The following is a 23,666-nucleotide window of genomic DNA, read 5'->3' on the forward strand; positions in this document are numbered from 1 at the left end:
AGGGGGTCTTAATGCCATATAGAAGTTAGTTAGTAGGAGTCTAATGCCATATAGAAGTTAGTTAGTAGGAGTCTAATGCCATATAGGAAGTAATTAGTAGGGATTTTAATGCCATTTAGGAGGGAGTTGCTGGTTAAATCACTTTATACATCTTCCTTCTTTTTTGCCTTTCTCTTGTCAAAGTATTTTGGAATGTCTTAAGTCAGCATAGTCTGGGAAGGTAAGAGTCTTCAAAAACTGCTCACTTTATTTTTCCGAATAGTCTATGTGTAGATTGTGTATTCATCTGTCTATTAAAGCATAGGTCTACTTGGGCGTGGTGGCATTTCCTGTATTACCAACATTTAGAAGGCTGAGGCAGAAAGATTGCTGCAAATTCAAGACCAACTGGGTTCTATATCCAGTTCCACATAAATGTGAATACAGAACAACCCAGGATGGGACGATTCTTCAGAAATAATATTTGGTGGAAAAGCAATACAAAGGGGTCTATTCTGTATGCTTATATTTCCATTAAGACCAAACAGGAACGCTTGTATTGTTTGATTTAGGACTGGATACCAAGTAACTGAAATGACTACCAAGAAGAAAAGAAGGAATGGTTATAATAATTAATAGTCTTGCTCTTTTCCAGCCAGAGGGGCTTGTGGGAAGGTTCACATTCTTCATCAGAGTGGTAGTCCACAAAGTTCATTGTACAATTATGTGCTGTGAATGGATTTTTGGTTTATGAACTTCTAGATGGGTAATCTGTATTTTAAAACACAAAGTTTAGCACTCATGAGAAAAAAGAACAACAAAAGGAAAGAAGGAAGTCTTATTGCATTCACTTGTTTGTCTTGTTACTGTTTGACTTACATTGCTTTATTTTTTCGTGATGGAGGTCACCTAAGCCTCATGCATCACGGCTAGCCCTGCACCACTGCTCTCCTGTCCCCTAGGGAGTGCCTCATGCATGCACAGCTATCCCTGCACCACTGCTCTCCTGTCCCCTAGGACCTCATGCATGCACGGCTAGCCCTGCACCACTGCTCTCCTGTCCCCTAGGGAGTGCCTCATGCATGCACAGCTAGCCCTGCACCACTGCTCTCCTGTCCCCTAGGACCTCATGCATGCACGGCTAGCCCTGCACCACTGCTCTCCTGTCCCCTAGGGAGTGCCTCATGCATGCACAGCTAGCCCTGCACCACTGCTCTCCTGTCCCCTAGGGAGTGCCTCATGCATGCACAGCTAGCCCTGCACCACTGCTCTCCTGTCCCCTAGAACCTGAGTGCCTCATGCATGCACGGCTAGCCCTGCACCACTGCTCTCCTGTCCCCTAGGGAGTGCCTCATGCATGCACAGCTAGCCCTGCACCACTGCTCTCCTGTCCCCTAGGACCTCATGCATGCACGGCTAGCCCTGCACCACTGTTCTCCTGTCCCCTAGGACCTCATGCATGCACGGCTAGCCCTGCACCACTGAGCTCCTGTTCCATTTCTTGCTTCAATGTTTAGATGACTAAATTTTTATTTGATTATTTTTAGCTTTACATAGACAGTTTCTATAAATTTCTCCTGTTCAGAAGATGAATATATATGGTGGATAATAAAAGCTTTGATACTGATGTTCACAGAAGCATTTATTAACAAAATTGACATGCCATTAATAATATGAATTAGATATATCTATTAACATTGTCATTTTTGACAACCTCTGTATTTGAGATACCATTAGTTGGTATTTATTGTCATTTATCATATCATATTTAATTATCATTATAAATACTAAAAATAGCATTGACTATTACCAGGTCTCATGTTTAATTTTTTTAAGCATTAATCACTTCTTAACTGAAACAGAGCTTGGATCCAATATTCATGTTACATGGTCTTTAATGTGTGATGTTTCACCATAGTAGCTGGCTCAGACCAAATATCTATAATTAAAGGTAGCTTGGCTTAGTAAGTACTCGTGTACCTGAGTAAGAAACATAAAACTTTTTATTTTATTTATTTTTTTACAAAACATAATCTATTTAGTGTTTTTGTTTTTGTTGTTGTTGGGTTTTGTTTGTTTTCTAGACAAGATTTCTCTGTTTAACAGAGCCCTGGTTGTCTTAGACTTATTTTGTAGACCAGGCTGGCCTCAAACTCAGAGATCCACCTTCTTCTGCCTCCTGGGTGCTGAGATTAAAGGTGTGCATCACCACCCCTGCTTACTCATTGTTTTAAAAAGTTTAGTTAATATGTACAAAATGTATCTGAGGCTCACACTTTGTCTCCTTTTGCTTCCTTTTCTAAAGATTATCATTATGTTTCACTCACTTAGACTAAGCCTTTATTTTCAAGAAAAGAGATAAGAAGAGGGAAGAAAAACTGACATGTTTGAACATTAGCTTGAACCATGGAACTGTTAACGAGAAATAGAAGCAATTGTTAGCAGTGATCTTGTTAGCAAAAGATGCCAATGAGCTTCGTGGAGAAGTAGGCTCCCACAATCCCATGCACGACTTGCTCATTTGGCAGACTGCTATACAGAAACTAGTTAGTACGATGCTACTTATATGAAAATGGATATTGTAATGTGTCTGCAGGATTTTTATGGCAAAGACAGAGGGAAATACAACAGTCAGACTGAAGTCACCAACTGCTCCTTACACCACTCTATCGCTAAGCCTGTGTCCCCAGAGTTCAGCATTTGCCTCTGGATGTACAGTGCCAGAGGGGACAGAGGTGTCCACACAGCACATCTGGTCAGGGTTGGTGTGGTATTGTTGGAACATGTACTAGGTAGAATGGTGAAGATTCTGGCATCTATCTCCCCTGAGCAGGACTTTCGGGGATTTTGGAAGAATACCCCATCAGGAAGACCCAGCACTCTCAGCTGGTGGTTCCGTCATTTTACCGTTTCTCCTTTTCCTTGCTGGTTTTGTCAACGGTTTCCATACTCTTCAGGCATAATGAATGTAGCCACAGTCCTGTGATAACACACTCTCCCCTCAACTCCTTTACCAAAATTTAGGATTGACAAATCCCCCCTTTTTTTTTTTATCTTAAAGAGCAGATGTGTACACAGGACTTTGAGTGGACTCCTGAAGGAGCAAAGATTGAGTCAACAGCCTGGTCCTTCAAGGGTCTATTGCTGTGGCACTCGGTAGCAATGAACGAGCTCTGTTTTACACGCTGATTCAAAGATTTAGATTTCCATGCTTGGCAGAGCTACCCAATTAAAATATAATAATGAGCTCCAAGTGCAAACCCAATATGTGATTTTTAAATTTCCAAGTAGCAACATTTTAAAAGCAAAAATAAATAGGTAAAATTAATTTTAACAGTTTTTTAAATTTTTTTTCCAAAATACTGTCATTTTAATATGTAATTAAGGGGAGTTGGAGAAAAAAATGGCTCAGAGGTCATGAGAACTGGCTGCTTTTCTAGATCTGGGCTTAATTCCTAATGCCCACATGATGTCTCATAACCATGTATAACTCTAGTTCTATAGGACCTGATGCCCTCTTCTGGCTCCACAGGTACCAGGTACACAGACATATATGCAGGCAAAACACTCATACACATAAAATAACATAAAAATAAAAATTAATATAATGGATTTAAAATAACCACTAAGCTATTTTAAGCATATTTGTTCCTGTGAAATATTAAGTACAATATGTGTTTTACATGTATACTCTACACACCCTGGTCTAGGTACCGTTGAAGTGCACCCATATTGGATAGTGCCAATCTGGAGGCTCATTTCTATGCCCTTAGGATTCTTTTTGTTTTTCTGGATTTTCTGAGTGTAGGCAGCACACCAGGAAGGCAGGTCATTGAGCACCCCAGAATGATCTTCAGGGATTAGGTCTGATACTGAAGTGTATCATCCCGCACACATTCTGCTGGCCACTACTCACGCAGACATAGTAAGTGCTCCACCTAGGGCCCTAGGGGAATGCAGATGAGCCCAGCAGAAAGTAGGTTTGTTGAATGCATAGGAAAGTCTTCACCGCAGCAGTTCCCATATTTTACAATTCAGGAAACTATGTCCTAGCAGAGTACATGATGGGCTAGTTAATGGGATAATGTGAGCAGACTGCGCACCCTCCCTCTCTCGGGTGATGTTTCTTCCATGAGGCTGGCTTCTCTCTCCTGTCCTTTGTTTCTTCCTTATCCCTCCCTTTATTCTACCCATGCAGATGCAGTTCCTGCAGTAAGTCCAATGTCTTCAATATTTCATTGCATTGGCTCTTGCTTAATGACTGTATCCTATTACTGCCGTTTTAGCGGATGAAAGACAGCCTAGGATAAGGCAGCAAATGTGCTCCGTCCGTAAGTGGTCCAACTACCAGAAGCATTGTAAGCCCTGCGTTGTCATCTTGAGTGGACCTCCTTCTCCGTGCGGAAGCTCCTCATTCACAGAATGAGGACTATTAAGGTTGCCATCAAGCCATCTCAATCAATGAATAAATTGCATCTTACGTTCTAATGATCGGTCTGTTCGATGGAAGGCTTTGCTTTTTAAAAGTGCTTGGGAGACTACTAACAAGGGTGCTTTCAGCCGTGACATTATTGAAGTGCTTAGGTAGACTGCTCTGCTTCATGGGTTGAAGATGCTTCAGTCAGAGAAATGAAGTAGAGTTCCTTAGAGAAAGCGCATGGCAAAAGGTGCTGGCGCCTCGCGGATTTCTAACTAGAACACTAGAAACCACCAAGTTGCTTTCACTGAGGAAAATGGAGTTATAGTCCGACTATTCAGCTGTAATTTGGCCACATCAAAATTGGTTTGGTGTTTTGTTGTTGCTTAATATTTTTAGATTTAAAATATATTCATAAGTGTGAAATAAAAAAAGAAATGATACAGGGGATTTTTAATCCTCCAGTGTGCCAGTCAGACCTTTGGCTAGTTTCTTTTCCCAGTAAACGCCTATAAGGTGGTCCTTAGCCCTGTTGCTTGTGAATCCTTCTAGAGTTTGTATTGCCATTATAGTAATATGGATTATTGTTTTTCTCTCATTTTATTTTGTAAAACTGACTTCCTTTTCACCACTTAAACAGGTTTTATTAAACGTCAAAGGCAAAGTGCAACACAGTCTTAACACAAAAAGGCTGCAAAGTGTTTGCGGTATTGATTGTTCTATATCCACACAGCTAAAACCATTCCTTTGATCATATAGTAATGTATGTAATTTCCGTGATTAAAAGTACCCTATGCATAGTAACCATGTTATATTATTTTAAACTATTATATTATACTTTACTTTTTATCTCTTTCTATTTCACACTAGTTTATTATAATTTTAAAATAGGACCTTGTATTATAAAGAATTGAAGTTTAAAATATTTCTAGAAAGACATATGTTTCCAAAATTAAGCCTCTAGTTTTGTGCTTTCTGTGGAATGCTATTTTACAAATTTAGGTGGGAAAGCATCCTTTGGTATCTCCTTCTAAGATAGTGTTTCTCAACCTTCCCAGCGCTGCCACTCTTCATACAGTTTCTCATGCTGTGGTGACCCTCAACTATAAAGTTATTTTATTATTACTTCAAAAGTGCTTTTGTGCTCTATGGATATATACAATTTTGAATTGTAACATCAATGTCTAATATGTGACCCACAAGGGGGTCACAGCTCACAGGTTGAGAAACACTTTTCTAAGCGCTACGCTATTAAAAGTAACATTATATAAAATAGAAATGTTTTGTAAAACACAAATAAATACACAAAGGAAAATTTAAAGTATGAAACACATATTAGGGAAGAGAGCTTCTAGATAGTTATTTTTTAATTTTTGTGATTATAATTACATCCCTTCCTCCTCCAAAATCCTGCCATGTACCCCTCTTTGTTCTTTTTCTCATTCATGGCCTCTTTTTAATGAACTGTTCTTGCAGATGGACATATACACATATATATATTCCTAGATATAACACACTCTGCTTTCTAAACTTATCATGAAGAAGTTGCTATTTTTTAAAAGAATTATTTATTTTTTATGTATATGTGTGCACTGTCCCTGTCCTCAGACACACCAGAAGAGGGCATCGGACCCCATTACAGATGGTTGTGAGCCACCATGTGGTTGCTGGAAATTGAACTCAGGACCTGTGGAAGAGCAGTCAGTGCCCTTAACCACTGAGCCATCTCTCAAGCCCAAGAGGTTGCTATTTCATAGCATAAAAAGTTTTCTTGCCATCATTATTTTTTATCTATATGCTATTCAAATAAATATATCATATTAATGGACATTTAGTATATTACCAATATTTGAACATTATAAACTATGTTCCCACAATAGACTTGCATGTAAGAAATTTCACAAAAAGTATAAATATATTGAACCCTTAAAGTCTCAGAAGTAGAATTGCTATTCAGTACATATATGCATTTGAAACTTAACAGAAGCAGCCAATTGTATTTAAAATTGTTAAACTAATTTGCTATCTGCTGTGGACTGGACTCAGTTGATCTCTCAACTCGCAGGAGAATCAGGGTCCCAGTACTCAGGTGGGCAAGGAGTCAGCAGAAAAATGACAAACAGACACTGACACAGAGAGAGTGCTGTATCTGAATGTAATTTCTCAAAGCGAACATCAGACTTATAATACAGAAGAAAAGCAAGGAAGTTAGGTGATACATTAGCCAAGGTACATTGAGATGCATAATGTCTCTTTACACAAAACAGAGAAAATGCATACATAAAAGCTGACAGGAACCAGGCAGTGTTTATAACTGAGATTAGATCAGCTCTATCTAAAATTAGCTATTCACAGGAGCCAGGTGAAAGGGCTAATACACCCAGGTGCAATTCTGGTCTATTGTTTGACCCACGACCAGGGATCCCTTAGTAAATACCTAATTATGCTATTCCTCTGGGCCTAGAGAAAGCCATGCACCAGAGAAGTTCCATTCTACTAACCCTTACATGAACTATACAATATTCTAGTTCCTCCTTAAACCACAACCCATGTTCTTTCTACTATTATGTAATGTAGGCTTTCTATTATTATGTAATGTATTATGTATGCAATGTCTGTAATGAGAATTTTAAGTTACTTTGTTGAACTAGCCCTGAGATTTCTAGCTCCTGTCCGGCAAATAGCAATCCCTGATTTCTAACTATCAACATTGGAGGCATTTTGTCTGAATGAGTAGCATTACCTATAATATAACACCGACTATCACAAGGACAAATCTGGAGCATTCGTGCTATGGGATGCCAAAGCTCTAGGAGAAAAGTTTCCGTGAAACTTTCTGCCTTGGGGCTGCATCCAAGCTTCACTGGAGTGGGTGTGGCAGCTATCCAACTGTAAGTGCTGATCTATCCCCATTTCCTGTACCTTTGGCAATAATTCCCATGATAGCCAAATCTCTTTCTTTTAATGGCTCTAGATTTTGAGTCTAGTCTAGTCTTTCCTATGTAGCTTTTCTAAATCATATTCACACATCAGAGAGAGAGAGAGAGAGTGACAGAGAGACACAGAGACAGAAACATAGAGAGAGACAGGCAGAGACAGACAGAGACAGACAGAGATAGATATGAAAAGATAATAAAGAGAACCAGCAAGATGGCTCAGTGGGTAAAGAGGTTTGATTTGCAAGCCTGATGACCTGAGTTCAGCTCCTGGAACCCACGTGAGGTAGGAGAGAACTGACTCCACAAGGCTGTCCTCTGACCCTGCACATATGTTGTTGTATGTGCCACCCCCTCCCCATACATGCACAATAGTAGTAACAAAGTCTTACAAATTCTCAAGAAGAGAATGAAAGGTCAATTATCCAGCAACAAGGAATTGGCTAATAAATAGTGTATGTTACTCTGCCCTAGGAATTATGAATGATGTCAATTGACACGAAGGAATATTCATGATATGCTATCGAATAAAAGCAGCACAATTCTGGAATACAGTATAGTGTATACAGAATGTGGAATACATCTGTACGAAGAGGCAAATGATTAGAGACTTACCCAGCTACTCCTTATTCAGTGACTACCGGGGGCTTTTCTATACCAGGCAGTTTTGTTTGGTGGTAGATAGACATGATCCCTGATTCATTTTTTTAAATTTTATTTTACCCATATTAGCATTTACCTTCATGTAATGTCTGTACAACACACATGTGCCTGGTATATGTCAGACATGGAATCTGAATGCCTTGGGACTAGAGTCACTGATGCCTGCTAGCTTCCCTGTCAGAGCTGGGGACTGAACCTTGTGCCACTGCTCCTAACCACTGACTTTTCTCTGCCCCCTGATTAAATTTTGTCTGACCTTTTCAAACTTTTTCTTTTACAATGATCTTGATGTTATTTTTGTTGAAAAACAATTAAATTTAGAATTCCATCCACCCTGGGCCATTTATGTGATATAAATTTGTTTTCTGAATCATCATTGACTATACAAATGGAATGAGAGACACACAGTTAAAAATGGCAGTCCTTTCCTATGCCCAGTCCAGATCTTATGCAAGGGTGGAGGTGGCCCAGGACACCAGTTTCCAAAGTGGTCAGAACTGGATTCTGCTTGGCACAGAAGCAAGTAGCATCCTGTTGCTGGGACTTTATATCTTTGGCTGTTTATAGCTAGTGGTTCAAGGAGGCGGGCCATTCTAGCCTGGTGTCAGTTTACATCTGCTGTATGTTACTTGACCCTTTTTATATTCCTGTTGAAGTTGCCTCTCCCGGAAATCTCTGTCATTCCATTAACCCCGCTGCCGCCTCTGCACACAGCTGACCTCCTGCGTTTGAAAACAGAATGTATTCTGGTTACATTTTAAAGTAAGTTTTGGGATGAGTTCCTGGCCAAGGATTTGACTCTAGTTATCTGTTCCCACAGATTAAAGGGGAGGGGCTTACCAAAGCCTCTGTGTTGTTCTCTGTCTCTGTGCTTCCGACCTCCTGAACTTGGGTCAGCCTTTCCTGTAATGTATTCATGATCCTCTCCTGGTTTTTGTATATATGCTGAAGAACAAACAAGCAAGCAAAATCCATCATTTTCTTTTTTTTTTTTTTTTTGAAAAAATACTCCGTGCTTCTTAGAAATTATAATATAAAATAAATGCATACTGATACAAAAGCCAACCCGGAACAACAGAAAATGACCTGTGGGAAGGTCATCCCTTTCCCTGTGAATAGCCAGCATATTTTCTTTATCTTTTTGGCTCATGGGATTGCCTCAGCTTTTGTTCTAACATTTATATACCCTGTTTAATAAATCTCAAACTCTATATGGACCAATCCTTTTAAGCTATGAAGGATGGATACTATCAAAATAACTTTACCTTTTCTCATATCACGAAATGTCACAATGCCAGTTTCAGGAAAGCACTGGTCAGCCCCAGTTCAAGGAAACTGCTGGTCAAGTGGCCAATAAAATCAATTATCAGTGGACGAATCCCAGGAGGCATTTTAGTACTGAGAGCTCCTAGGGTCATTGATGGCTCTGACATTAGTGACCTATGGGAGGAAGAAGGGAAAAGGTCCCTCTGGGCCAAATCACTCTGAGCTGTTCTCTCCCAGCCTGGGAGGGAGATGGCCTGTGACCTTTGTGTGATCTTCATGGAAGCCCTCCTCCCGGATGCACTGTAAGCAGACAGACAGGCAAGCAGCACAGACACATGGGATCCTCTTTCACCAGGAACACATAGGTTTTCTGTAGGCTTCTTCTTGTCATCCCTGCTCTCTCTGGTTAGCTGATCCTTTTCAGCCTAGATCTCCCCACACTTAAGGTTTCTCTGAGCCTTTGCCTCTGCCTTCTAGGTAGTCTGGATTATTTGCACAAAGACATAAGGCAGTTCTGAAGATGTGATCTTTTCTGGACCAGCTTCTATATCTTCCTCAGTATGCAGAAATATTTAAGTGCTATATCCTTATGTCTATTGACGTCCCTGGTGTCTAATTCCTCTACCAAATCTTTCTTTCAACTTTCACAATTCTAAGGGCGTGCTTCTAGTGCCAGGACTGTCACCTTTTTGTTCTTTGCCCCCATGTTCCCTCTGCCTTAAAAAACGTTAGTTGTGCTCTCTATCTGGAAGTCAGCTGGCACATCCCACTTTGCTTCAGAAATAGCTGAAGTCTAACTTACAGATAAATAATGGAAGTTGTTTTGCCTTGTGACCCTCTCGACAGGGCTTTTCTTACCCATGTTCCCAGCATCCCCTGCTAAGTTGCCCTTTTCATTTTGTGTCTTTAATTTTATTATGTCTGTTTCCTGTCAGTACACTTGCACACATCTGAATTTTCACCAGACCATCACAAAATGGTTTCTGTCTACAGTGAATTAAGAGTGGGCTGAGCACATGGTTTAGGGCACAAGGGGGCAGAGTGCATTAATCATGAATGAAATATTGAATGAATCTAGGTTCAGATGTTGTCCGAGGTAGCTCAGACCTCATTGATCGATCCTGCCACTTCTTTTGTATGTGTTCTGAAACCCCACCCATGGTTTGAAAGGAACAGAATTCTCTGTGTATAATTAGGGAGAAGAAAGCTCTTCACTAGGTTTGTAGTCAGTCTAAATAAGCAATAGGTTTTCAAATGACATTTTAGATAAAAATTAACCTAGATATATAAAAAGTACATTGCAAGTGACTTTGTCACTTAGCTTGTAACAGATTTCAAAAGCAAAGAATAAGATCCTTTGAGGATGTTGAATCGCTGTTACAGGATTATTTGAATAGACCTCATCCTCCATTTTGGCGGGTCATTGGAGTATTAATAATGGATGGCTGCTGTGCTTGGCAGTCAGATATGTTATTCTTATCCATTTTTATTTCCCAAAGGAGCCTCTGGAAAAGGGCAAAGAGGGTAGATTTAAAACCACATTATTGGAATTCAATACCTTTCATCTTGTTTTGTATGCCTAGGGTTTGCTGAAGAGTGGTACTACTATAGAGAGTCAGCCAAGCATGGGGCAGGCGGGATACCAAAATGGATTTTCTTAAGTAAAATATAAGTTGGATTCTGTGTTTTAATTTAGGTCTCAATGACCAACACTAACATTTCCAGAAAAGATTCCAAATGTGTGTTTGTGTATTTTGATCATTTTGCTTTTCATTGGGTAAAGGAATGGACAAAAAAATCTACCAAGGCAGACTATTTAGGCTAATGAAAATAAATAAAAACTTACATAAGTAAATTACAAAAATAAAAACGAATAAAAATTATATAAGTCAATTAAAAAGTATAAATGTGCTAATTCTTAAAAAAGCTATGACAAACTGAAATTTTAGTCATGTAAAGTGAACCACTGAAGGAATACTAAGTTCTCACATGCCTTTGTCCTTCCTGTTTTCACACAAAAGCCCGAGAGGGGATGAATTCGAATCCTAGAATGCTAGAGTGTCATGATCACTCTGTCAAGCCTTGGAATCCATCCTCAGAAAAGTGTTCTCCCTTGGGGTTTTATCTGAAAACAGAAAAGAAGCTGGCTCCCTATCCAGCCACACCCAAAGGGGACAAGTTGTGCTTCCATTACGCACTCCTTTTATAGAGCTCTTGCAACTTACTTTTTTTTCTCAGTTAAAATATATCTTGACCATCAGATGGCATTAAATGTACTTTGGCACATTGTCTATATATTTAGTGGTTCTCAAGCTGGACCCCAACCCCTTTGGGTCCTGCATATCAGATATTTACATTATGATTTGCAACACTAGCAAAATTACAGCTATGAAGTAGCAATGAAGTAGTTTTATGGTTGGGGATCACCACGATGTGAGAAACTGTATTAAATGGTTGCAGCATTGGGAAGGTTGAAAGTCGCTGCTCTACAGCAATATTGTATTTATCAACTTGGATGTTATCATGGTTTATAGTGATAGAGAAAAAAATTAACAACTCAAGGACCAAAAGAGAGATGTACTGGACCTGTTGTTAGATCCACAGGTTGAGAACTGCTGTCCTAAAGGAAATTCCTAGGAATGAATTACTACATCACTAGAGATAATGGAAATTTTCCAAAAGGCTAACTGAGGCTTACTTTCCAACCATTCCTATGTGAAAGAGAGACTGACATTGTAGAGTCTGGAGTGACTGTTTTCTCACATATAATGTCCTAACCATGGCCTCTAAAGTTAGCTCCTCATAGATCTCTGATCCCTCAAGGGTTCGTTTCCTGTTCTAGGCTCTCAAAAAAAAAAATCTCTTAAAAGCCTGTGTCCATTGTATCAGTTCCCAGTAGGCATGTCGTGGGTGTATAGAAACCAACCGCATAGCTAGTTGCTGTGGATATCTGTGTGGAGGAGGAAGACATAGAAACACATCTTTAGAAGTTGTGCCACAGCCTTAGTGGTCTAAATATATAAAGTACATCTAAAACAAGGCTGGCTTGGCCAAGGTTATGACTTGAGTTAGCAAAGACATCTCAAAGAGAATTTTCATCTTTTTTATTTCTTTTTTTAGACAGAAGAATTTATGCATAAGTCCAGAGCTTGCATTTATAAATGAATCTTTATAACTAGAAATACTACTAAGAGCCTTTTAAGAGAGTTGATAGGAACTTTCCAAGTCAAGTAAGACAAATATAAATAATTAATAGGTATTGATAGCCCTCCCTCCCCACAAGAGAAATCTGAAATGATTGCAGCGAGGGTGAGTGATACAGTCAGATAGACAGGAGCCTCCTAGGAATAGGTGTATTTGTGTTGCTAATTCGGAGAACTGGAGGGTGGAGTAATGTCTCTGAACTCACCAGGCCAGCCAAAGGCAAACAACCCAAATGGGACTTTAACTCCAGGGTGGTGCACTGCACTTTTGGCCCTTATTCTGAATGGACTGTAGATCCTTCCCCTCCAACTGCTGCTCTGAACCTACATTGTTAACCTGCCAAGTGAGCTGTTGAAGGGGCCATCACAGTGTGTCCCCTACAGAGATGACCCATGTTCATTATTGGATGGCTCTAAGCTGTAAACAGTCACAGCCCCATGGCCTTGCATTGCTGAGAATAAACGATCACCTCTCAAACCTCGGGTGCCAGGTCTTCTGTGTTGCTGATTACTGCCTTAGTCCTATTGCTTATTCTATGAGAGTCTATGAAGGCTCAGTGGCTACAGAGGCAGGAAACTTCTCAGGGTACGCCTATGACCAAGTGACTTCTTTCCTGGATGATTGTTGATCATGTGGTTCTTGTCACATTTCATTGAAGGATTTTGAGGGGCTGGAGGGATGGCTCAGCAGTTAAGAGCACTGACTGCTCTTGCAGAGGCCCTCAGTTCAATTCCCAGCAACTACATGGTGGATTACATCTGTAATGGGGTCTGGTGCCCTCTTCTGGTGTGTCTGGAGACAGTGACAATGTACTTACATACAATAAATAAATAAATAAATAAATAAATAAATAAATAAATCTTTTAAAAGGGAAGGATTTTGAAGGTAGTAATGAAATTTATGAAACCCGAAAGTTTTATTAAGTTATGTAAATTGTGACTCTACAGTGCAAGTTATTTAATCTCAAATCCTTGATGAAATTGCCTAATGACACATTGCTTAGCATCAACATCTCTGTTGTTGAATGGTGCATGTAAAAACAGAGGAGAAAAATAGAGGTATATCAGAAAAAGTTACAAGCCCCGTGTTCTCCTAGAAATTATCACAGTCATTTCAGTACTGACAAATAAAATTGTGACAAATTGTTTTCTGGGGCATGAAAACAAAGAATGAGAATTCTCTGGGTACCTCTGGGTGATGTTAGTAGTGGGTTATCTTTCCCAATTCTAGGTGTCTTTGTTTCTATAGCTGTAGCAGCAGGTGTATACAAGGTGTCTGCTTCAGTGTCAGTCAACCAAGACGGGTGACATATGGCTCCATGCTTTCTTGTGAGCGGCATGGAGAACACCAGCTTCGTGGCTGCCAGTGTGTAAGAAAACGTACAGCCTTCCTCTTGCTTCTCAGCTCCTCTTCTCATAAACACAAAAGAGGCTTCATCAGCCCAAGCCTATCAATGTGGATGCACCTCAGAGAGTAACAAACTAGCCCTTATTTTTAAGGGTGCTCCCTCGGGTTTGTGAAGTATCATATCTTCTTCAGGTGATTTGGACTCTGCAAACATCTTTTGGACATTGTTCATCTGTGTGGCAGGGTCCTGTTGGTGTGACCTTACAGACCCAAAGACACATAGAGCAGGTTTCCTGCCTCTGGGAAGACAGGCTGGTCAGGGAACTGTGTGAGTTGAAGCTAATTATAACAGCAACATCCTTTCCAGGGGCGATTTTATTGCTGTCATCATGTTCATGTAATTCTACCAGTAAAAACGAAAATCATTGTATGCAGATTTATACCCTATTAGTCATAAGTGCCACCTACCATTCTTCCTCCCTATATCCGTTATAGTTGTTCTCAATGACGAAGAACAAAGTAGACACTAGAAAGAGTGTTTGGTAGAAAAAAGAAGGCTCCAGCCCCATATGTAGCAGAGGATGGCCTTATTAGACATCAATGGGAGGAGAGGTCCTTGGTCCTGTGAAGGTTCTATGCCTCAGTATAGGGGAATGCCAGGGTGTGGAAGCTGGAGTGGGTGGGTTGGTGAGCAGAGGGAAGAGGAATGGGATAGGGGGTTTTCGGAGGGGAAACCAGGAAAGGGGATAACATTTGAAATGTAAATAAAGAACACATCTTTAAAAAAGAAAGAAAGAAAAAGGAAAGTGATTTATATTCCTGGTTTGGAAGACTTTTTCTTTTAAAAGATGGCTGCGTCTCTAAGGTCACTAGCTACATGGAAGACTAAGTCGAGTCAGTATTGGGCAACATAAACGTAATGTCGTTCACGTCTTTTTGTCCTGCCAGTGATCCTGAAGGTCACAGGGATGGCTGTATGGTGAGAGGAGAGCATCACTTTCCTGTGTTAGTACAACCAGTTCTGAGGGGAAATATTGTATGTGTCAATACGTTTAAAGATTCACTGTCCGCTTCCACTCACTTCTGAGGCCGCCCTCTTTATCCTCTGTACTCTCCAGAGCACAGTGTAGGAGCTCTGAACCAGTTAGCCAAAGAAGTCGCTGCTAGTTCTCATGTTGTCATGACCTAAGGGCTCTGCTTTCTCCTTTTGCCTAGAACTGAAAGGATTGTGTGACCAAAAAACCCCAAACTTCTATGTTTATTTTTTGCTGTGACGATGGACTTTTACTATTTTTAACTGATTAGATAGCAGAAGTTACTTCCTTGGTTCATTGTCCTGCAAGTTTTTAACTGTCTTTTTATAATTATGGGTTGAACTGGGGACAGTTTGAGTATCTTTTTAAAACATTGTTGTTCAAAGGGTATTTTTAAACCATCCCCAGTTTGTTATTTTTAGAGACATCTGTTAATCTAATCATCTGAGCGAGCCTGCTGGACAACAACTTCTCTCAGAGGGAAAGGTTTAAATGAATGAAATCCACATAGAACCAAGGGAGATTTTAAACCAAGAAAGCAATGGGTGATATTGAAAAATAAACCTGAATGGTTTTATCTATGAGAATGACTTTTTTAGTTGTCAGTTAGTGAAAGTGACGTTTATAATGTTTTCAGTCACAGGTTAATTGGTAGCCACTAACTATAAAGAGAACTATGAGATGTGCCTACCATTTGGTTAGGAAGAACATTCATAGAAATAAGTCTTCTGCGATTGAAGCTAGCTTGCTACCTTCTGTTAGTGATAAAATTCGTCAAGACGTAGGAAAGAGTGTCCTGTTGTGAAATGATATCATAACAAGTGCGGTGTAGCAGCTCGTTTATCTCTAGATACACGATAGTGGCACATGGTAACTTTCCAGGCAAACGTCTAAAGGCTTGTCTTGATCACGTCAACAAATTTTCTGTATTCTTCTACCTTTACAATCCCAAGGTCCTCTCTGTTCCTAGACATGGCTACCAAGGGGTAGGAGGTGTTTTAAAGGCAGCGTCTGAATCTGAAGCCTTGAGCCTGTGTAGGTTAGTAGATCTTTTATTATCTCATCGTTCTAGGGGACCATTCATGTCAAGGTCCCATTGTTCCAAGGTGAAATACTTGGAAATATAAGAGAGGAATCCGGAAGTCAGATAACAAAGCTCTACACCAGGGAAGAGGCTGAAACAAGCAGAAATGCAAGTAAGATTCCGCTGCAAGTAGGGACCACAGGGCGATGTCAGCCTAAGGCCATGAGGATGCCCAGACTCAGCCTTCCCTGCTGAAGAATGTCATGCTGGTGTGCTCTATGGTCTCCTGTGTGGGTGGTGGGATAGAATCTGTTTTTTACACATATTTTCTTCAGTATCTTCATCCATCTTCTGACCTTTCCCCCCTCTAAATTCAGTTTCCTGCCAACCAGCACTTTTCTCTCTCTCAAAACAGAAAATAGCTTGAAATTAAACAGTATTTGTTGGGTTACTATAATTCCCTATGAATTTTTGCTCCTATCTGAGCTGAATTAATCATTGTCATGCTAAGTGTTTAAAAATTCTACCTGTGGCATGAAATACTGTGTCTCCCATTAATACTCTCAGTGGCAGATAAAAATATTTTGTGTGTTTGTTCTTAAGATGGATGAGTGCATAGATAAAAAGCTGATCGACAAGGGATTGTTTGTATCCTAAAAAAGGATTTTCTTATTTCTTATTTAGTTTTCTCTGGGTAGCAAATGTGTATCTACCAAGAGGTGTAGTCATGGGAGCTAAATCCAGTTTCTACTTGCCATCTGCTTCAGTCACATGGGCAGTTGAGTCTAGACTCATTTCCCACATGCATCAATTAGCCTGGCCAAGCACCCCAGCCTGTGCTTCCAATTCACCTTGTTAAAGACATACCTACAGGGCCTCCAACAGGTCAGTTCTCCTGGAGCTTTTAAAATACAAACAGTTCCTGCAGGGAGGCAGTCATTCAGCTAATTACTTTTTGAAGTCTCTAATCCCCTAGATTCGATTGCATTAAATTAGCAGGCTACCCACCATCTTCAGCTTCTTTTATATAAATTTCCAGCAAACAGGCAATTGTTAAGAAGCTAAGTATTAGGTCTCTAGACTATTCTGTAAATAGTTGTTTAATATCTGTGCAGAACGACAGAGGAAAGCACATTTTTCTATCACTAGAGAGCACATAGTTCAGAATTACTTATTTTTTCTTCAATCAAATCTTTGGTTTGGTGCTCAAAACAAAGTCCAAGTTTGGAAAAGTGGGTACATACACATATATGCACACACACAGGCAAATGCACACATGCACACACACACACTTGCATGTGCAAACACATGCACATAGCTTTTTATTCTACAGTTTGTGTGTTCATATGGTTTTGATCAGGTTAAGCAACTGGTGGTAAAATAAAAGGCATGAAATAATTTATAGATTCTAGAAAGTTGCATCTTGCTATGCATTATTTAGTTTTAGAATTTTAAATAAGGGTTGCATGTGCACATTGCCAGAATATTGATCAGGGGGAGGTGGGCCCTTGAGGGGAAGGTGATTTCTTTTCCCTTCAGAGTTCATCTGCTTCTTTGGGAACTGTACCAGCTTCCTTTCCTTTTCTAGACATGCAGGAGGATGGTTGACTGGCACCAGCAATACTCGGTGCCCCTTTAAGAATTGTTTCTCCTAGATAGTTGCCTGGGAATCTTGACCCATCGCCTGGCTGACTACATTCCTACATTCACTATGAAGGAGTCAAGTCATGTGTCAGAGGAATGGGTGGCATGGATTTTGGCATGTGGTGCCATAGCTATATATAACCTATTGTGCTGGGTGCTGCGGATGGGTGAGAAATTCCTTTTCGTCTATTCTGAGCAAGTGGCACAAGGGTTATTCCAGCTATTGCTGATTGAGTCTGTAGGTTCCTTTTTTTTTCTATTCTATTTGCAAATAACCAAACATGGTGGGAAAGTCAGGAGACTGTTCTCTGGCCAGCACATTGAAAGGGGGGCTAGAAGTTTAAAACCTTCTTATTCTGGAGCAAGAGTGGGGTTTGGAGTTTTCTAAAAGTGAGTTATGAAGTGTGATATGTGTGCTGACATTAGTGCTCTCATGAAGGGAGGAGGGTTGCGGAAGCCAGGATGCCCTCTTCTTTTCTTATCTAATTTGGACTTGGTCAGATCTGTCACAGGACTGGTGCTTTATTGGTGCACTGTATCAGAAACCATAGACAGACATGTCTGTGTGACTCTGTCAGAATTCACTCAATAATAGCAAATCGGCTACACCATCTCATTGGCTGAAATTTGCCAAGTAGTCCTCGTTTTTTTGGATAGCTGGCCATTGGCAAGCATAGGCTCTTTTGTCACAATCTTAATTACAGATACTCACTTTTAGATCACATGGTTTATGTGACATAGTATAAACCCAAGTGTAGTTGCAGAATGGCTACAAAAAGCTTACAGAAGCTGCCACAGAGTTCAAGTCCTCCGGAGGAAGAAGGCAGAGGAAGAAAGTAGGAGGAGCCACGTAAAGAGTCACTGTGCAGGCAGATGTGGGCAACCCCAAAGACAAGCCAGCATTGCAGTGTTAAGCCAGGCCTCTGGATCGAGTCAAGGTGCGGTACAGGCTGCCAGACAAGATGAAGTACATGCATCCCACAGAGGTGCTGCCATGAAACCAGAAAAACAGATGGGCTGATGGTGGCCCTTTGAGCTGGTCATCAGCAGTAGGGAAGGAGCTAAACTGAAGTCCTGGGTGCTCAGGAGGCTGTTGGCCCTTTCGTGCTCACAGTGAGGAGTCAGAAAACAGGTTGGTGGAGACCAAAGCCACAGCAGTGTTAGGGGCTCCTCTGTAGGGGCTACAGAGAAAGGTGGTGTAATCTTCGTTAGTCTGTTTTGTTTGGTATGATTTTAATACACCTACGTAATGTTATGATCCCAGTATACATTGCTAAAGTTTATAGTTGGTATCTTCTTGCTTTTAGGAGTTGGCCTGTGCTTTGTGGGACACGCTGGATGGGCGGTGTGGTGTTTATGTGTACGAGGTGCAGAGTCATCCTGCGTCTTCACTCCAAACAGAGCCAAATGTTGATTGCACATTGGAGTCACCTAGGGCAAAGCATAGTCTAAAAGTGCTATTTTACAGAGTTTTGGAGTAACAGAGCGGGATATCAACATGATGGGTGTTCTTTCAATGATTATAATGATATTGTAATGAAACCAAAATCCTTTTGGCATGTGTCTTAGTCAGGGTTTGTATTCCTGCACAAAACATCATGACCAAGAAGCCAGTTGGGGAGAAAAGGGTTTATTCAGCTTCCACTTCCACATTGCTGTTCATCACCAGAGGAAGTCAGGACTGGAACTCACACAGGGCAGGAACCTGAAGCAGAGGCCAGGGAAGATGTTACTTACTGGATTGCTTCCCCTGGCTTGCTCAGCTTGCTTTCTTATAGAAGTCAGGACTACCAGCCCAGGGATGGCACCACCCACCATGGGCCTTCCTACCCTTGGTCACTAATTGAGAACATGCCTTATAGCTGGATCTCATGGAGGCATTTCCTCAAGGAAGGCTCTTTTCTCTGTGATAACTCTAGCTGTGTCAAGTTGACACACTAAACCAGCCAGTACAGTATGTCAACACGGTACCTTGTCTGGATTAAGAGATCCCTTCAGCAGGTGATAACTGGACAGTAGGCAAGTGTTCATTGGCACCCACTTAACTTTACATATATAATCAACAGTACTTGAGATGACAATGGTGGGACATTGGGAAGACAATAATTGTATTGTCTAGGCTGGTAACAAAGTCATTTTCTCTTCTAGATATTTGAAGTGTTCTGCATCTATAGGCTCAAGGAGACAGAGAGAGGCTAATATATAAAAACCAGGAGTATGAGAGTTTGGGAATACTGTCAAGAGAGGGGCTGGAATGTTAGCTGCAGATGCTGGGCTAGGAGAGAAGTGGAGGAGGGGCCAGAGCTTGGGGGTGTGGAAGAATATCTGAAATGGGAATAAAAAAATCAGGAAAAAGAGGAGGCGGTGGCCTGAGAGACCTACTGATGTTGCACAGATGGCGTGATGACAGGGTTCAGAACAGAGCTGTGACAGAGAGATGTGTCAAAGAAATAGGCTGGAGGCCTAGATGTTACAAAATAAAGGGAGTCTGAGGTGCGTCAGAATGGATGCGAGCATGACTTAAGATGGGGGTATGTTTGGTATGGAGTGTGGAAAACATGAACCAGATGCATCTGTCAGTGTAACGTGGCTTAAGTTCTTTTGAAAAATTCAACGGAAATTCAACATATACATGAAATCAGAAGGTTATCTTCCTGGTGTAGAAAGCTATGACACTGATAGCTCAGAACTCAAATGCCTCTCTGAAAGCTTTACCTTAATTAGGCTCCCAATTTTAATAATCAGTGGTAGAACAAAACCTGACAGACAGAACACTTGTATGGCACATATCTACTATTTTGATTAACAACTTCTTAAACGATCATTCATGGGCTTCATGTGTCTGTCCTGACAGCCACGGACACCGAGAACTTGTGAATCAACTGTCACATCAGATATAGAATCTGCGCTCCTAATAGTATGTGTGAGGGTGATTGACATTTTGAGTTAGTGATTTTTTTTTTTTAAGATTTTTGGTTCTTTTTTCGCCTTTGCATCTCAGAAGTAATTCTGCTTGACATCGAGGGTTGGAAATTTAGATTCTCACTGTGATTTTGAGTATTAAATAGTGTCGATTGGAGAGTGACCATTGCCTCTTACTCTGACAGTTCCATAGCTAATTTAGAATGGCTGGGGATTCCTGTGAAAGACATTCTAGCCTTTCTCAGTCCTAGACTAATGTGTCTATGCTGAAATGTATGCTCAGTATAGCTTACCGCTGTCAGATAGAGCAGCTGCCGGTCCTTCTCTAGAACCCAAACCAATGAAAAACAAGAGTCAGAATGGACCCCTCAGCTGAGCCTTTAGTTAGAATACCTCAAGGAAGAGGAACATTTTTGTGTGTATAAATGGGCCAGTATTCAGGACTATGGCTGCAACGATGTAATAGAACAAACGAGGCCAGATGTCTAAAACGTGCTGTGGCTGCCCTTGTGCTTGGCGAGTGACCTTTCATAACCCTTCCTCCCCAGCATAAGGCTAAGGTGCCCCCACATGTGTTCTCAACACTCTTGCTTTCCTTTGCTGCAGGATATTTGCGAGGATATTTCCGACCACGTAGAGCAGATCCATGCCCTCCTTGAGACGGAGTTCTCCCTGAAGCTGCTGTCCTACTCGGTCAATGTCATCGTAGACATCCACGCAGTGCAGCTGCTCTGGCACCAGCTCCGCGTATCCGTGCTGGTCCTCCGAGAGCGCATCCTACAAGGTCTGCAGGACGCCAATGGCAACTACACCAGGCAGACTGACATTCTGCAAGCGTTCTCTGAAGAAACAACGGAGGTGAGTGGCCTTTGGCAGCAAGTCATGCTTTGCCAGGTGTTTCCATTCGAAGATGGAAACTAAAATTTCAGTTTAGAGATGAGAGGGTGAGGTTTGTGTAGGGAAGTAAGCAGGTCTTTATCTAGGATCTCGGCGGAGTGAGTAAAAGCTAAACGCTTGTAGTATGAAGCAGGCTTTTGACATACGTTTGTATAGATGTCATCCATGGATGTTAGCACCTCCTGATTTCGCGTCTCTTCCTCAATTATTTAAAACACAGTTGTTTAACACTATGTTCAGGTACTAGGAATATGATCCAACCCACATTTCTATAGGGTGGAGGGCAGAAAGACGGCTCACTCAGCAATTAAAAGCACTGAGTGCTCTTCCAGAGGGAGGTTAAATTTCCAACCCTCTCATGGGAGCTCACGACGACCTGGAACTCCAGTGCCTGGACCCCTCTTCTGGATCCAGTGGGTACCAGCTATGTATGTAGGTAGTGTGCAGACATCCACACAGGCAAAACACTCATACACATAAAATACCCACTACCTTTGAAAACCCATCATTTCATTGTGAGGAGATTTAAATCTAGTAGGGGATAGAAAGAAATGAAGAGATGCTAAGGCCAAACTCTGATAAGTGTGCAGAATGCAGTAGGATGTCAGGAAAAGAAACCATGGGCTGATAATATGGTATTTGTCTTCTTGGTTCTATAGCTCTTTATATTTAGTTCAATTCTTTGTTATTACTTTTTTGGGAAATCATGTTCTTCAAATTTATAAAGCTCTTGTATGTGTGAGATTAAGAAGCTTCTAAACAAGTGTTGAAGAATTCATTAATTTATTAGTGTTCCAATGACTGGTTAACTATCAGCACCGTGAAACAAATCTGTGCCTATTTTTATAGACGATATACACTCACTGATGTTTTTGTTTATTCAAAATAAAGATGCCATTGTAGAAAGTCCATGTGGGGTTTAGAAGACAGTGGGAATCAAGATCTGCCTTGTTCTCCTCTACTAAGCTTGCCAGTTTCTGCTTGCAGCTAGCACTCCTTGCTGTTGTGACTGGGACTGTAAGGGTGAGACTGGGGGCAGTGTTGGCTTTCAGATGCCATTGCTCCCCATGCCCCAGAGGCTCTCGGGTGTGGCGTTCATGGTTACTGGAGTCTCCAGGTTCCAGATGACCACCGTTCCTATAATCCACCACCTCTGAGCATACAGGCTGGTAGAAATCAGAAACTTGTCTACATTCTAAAGGGGTCTTTCTTCAGACCTGCCCTTGTCAGCTGCTGGAAGGGACATGGAAATTAAGTTAGTCGATTGCCAGTTCTTTCTTATAGGAATCTGAAGGTCCAGCAGTGTTCTGGGACTTATTGATATTGTATGAATTATATTTTGCATTTGAACTTATTACATACATAAAGTAGAAACGAAAAATGGTGAAAGGCTATTGACCAATTGCTAATAGCTATTTTTTCTCTGACGTCATAACTTAATATCATGTCGTATCTGTTCTGATTCTTACAAGAAGAGCTAAAAATTTATTTATAAACTTAGTCTGAAGCAGTTCGGCACATTTTTATATTTGAGGCTAGTTTTAGAATTGTTGCAGAGAGACAAAAATATGCCGTGTGAGGAAGGGTAGAGGCACAGTGGCCATCTAGGCACTGCTTTGTGAAGTCTTCTGTGAGTCAGGTTCTGTCTGCTCTGAGCCTTTGCAAACCTTTTCTGTTCCCAAGTGTTTGTGGCTCTACTGCTCCTCGGGGAGAGCTGACAGGACCTTAGCTTTATTTGTTTTTGCCTGCACACCAGAACTGAGAAAGGGCAGGAAAGTCAGATAAAAGTCTCAGGATACATTTGGTGATGGGAGATTTGCAGAAAGAAAATGAAATGGAAAAACTTTACAAACGAAGATGGAATACTGATAGCGATCAGGAAAGCATGACTGAGAAGAGGTTTGCTCTACATCGCTAACAGCCCTCAGGACTAACAGTCATGTGTGTACCTCTGCGATCTAAAGGTGGGAAAACCACCACATACTTACCCCTTGGTCTCATAGCTGTGTGAGACTTATGACTTCAGAGAGCGTGTTTGTTTTTCTTAAAATTGCCCCTGCAAGGTCAGCAGTGTATAGCATTACGCCGAGCAATGAGCTAGCATGTACCAGGCCATTGGTTTAATCCCCAACATGACCCTTCTTCTCCCACCTAAAGTTCACTGCATAGTGAAGACCTTCATTGGTTTTATTGTTCTATTGTTATTCAATTTCCCTCACCTCTGCCTTCCGCAGGGATTAAATCCAAGGTGTTGGACACTCTGGGCTTGTACTGTACCACTGGACTATACTCCTTATCTCAAGACTATACTGTTCCTGCTTGGTGAATCTATT

General features: G+C 41.0%; 1 protein-coding gene across 16 annotated transcripts in view; it reads left to right on the forward strand.

The window, feature by feature from the left end:
• Akap6 (A-kinase anchoring protein 6) overlaps nt 1-23,666 on the forward strand; it is a 435,939-nt gene that overhangs the window by 165,863 nt on the left and 246,410 nt on the right. For 14 of the 16 annotated variants that reach the window (XM_085830363.1, XM_029484603.2, XM_021179349.3 and 11 more), the window contains one exon: nt 21,043-21,294. In XM_085830363.1, the coding sequence (XP_085686489.1) occupies nt 21,043-21,294 (252 nt within the window). The other 2 variants (XM_085830365.1, XM_085830364.1) reach the window with 2 other exon arrangements.

Source organism: Mus caroli, unplaced genomic scaffold, assembly GCF_978045245.1.
Source record: "Mus caroli unplaced genomic scaffold, Mus_caroli_1 scaffold_14, whole genome shotgun sequence".
Classification (NCBI taxonomy): domain Eukaryota; kingdom Metazoa; phylum Chordata; class Mammalia; order Rodentia; family Muridae; genus Mus; species Mus caroli.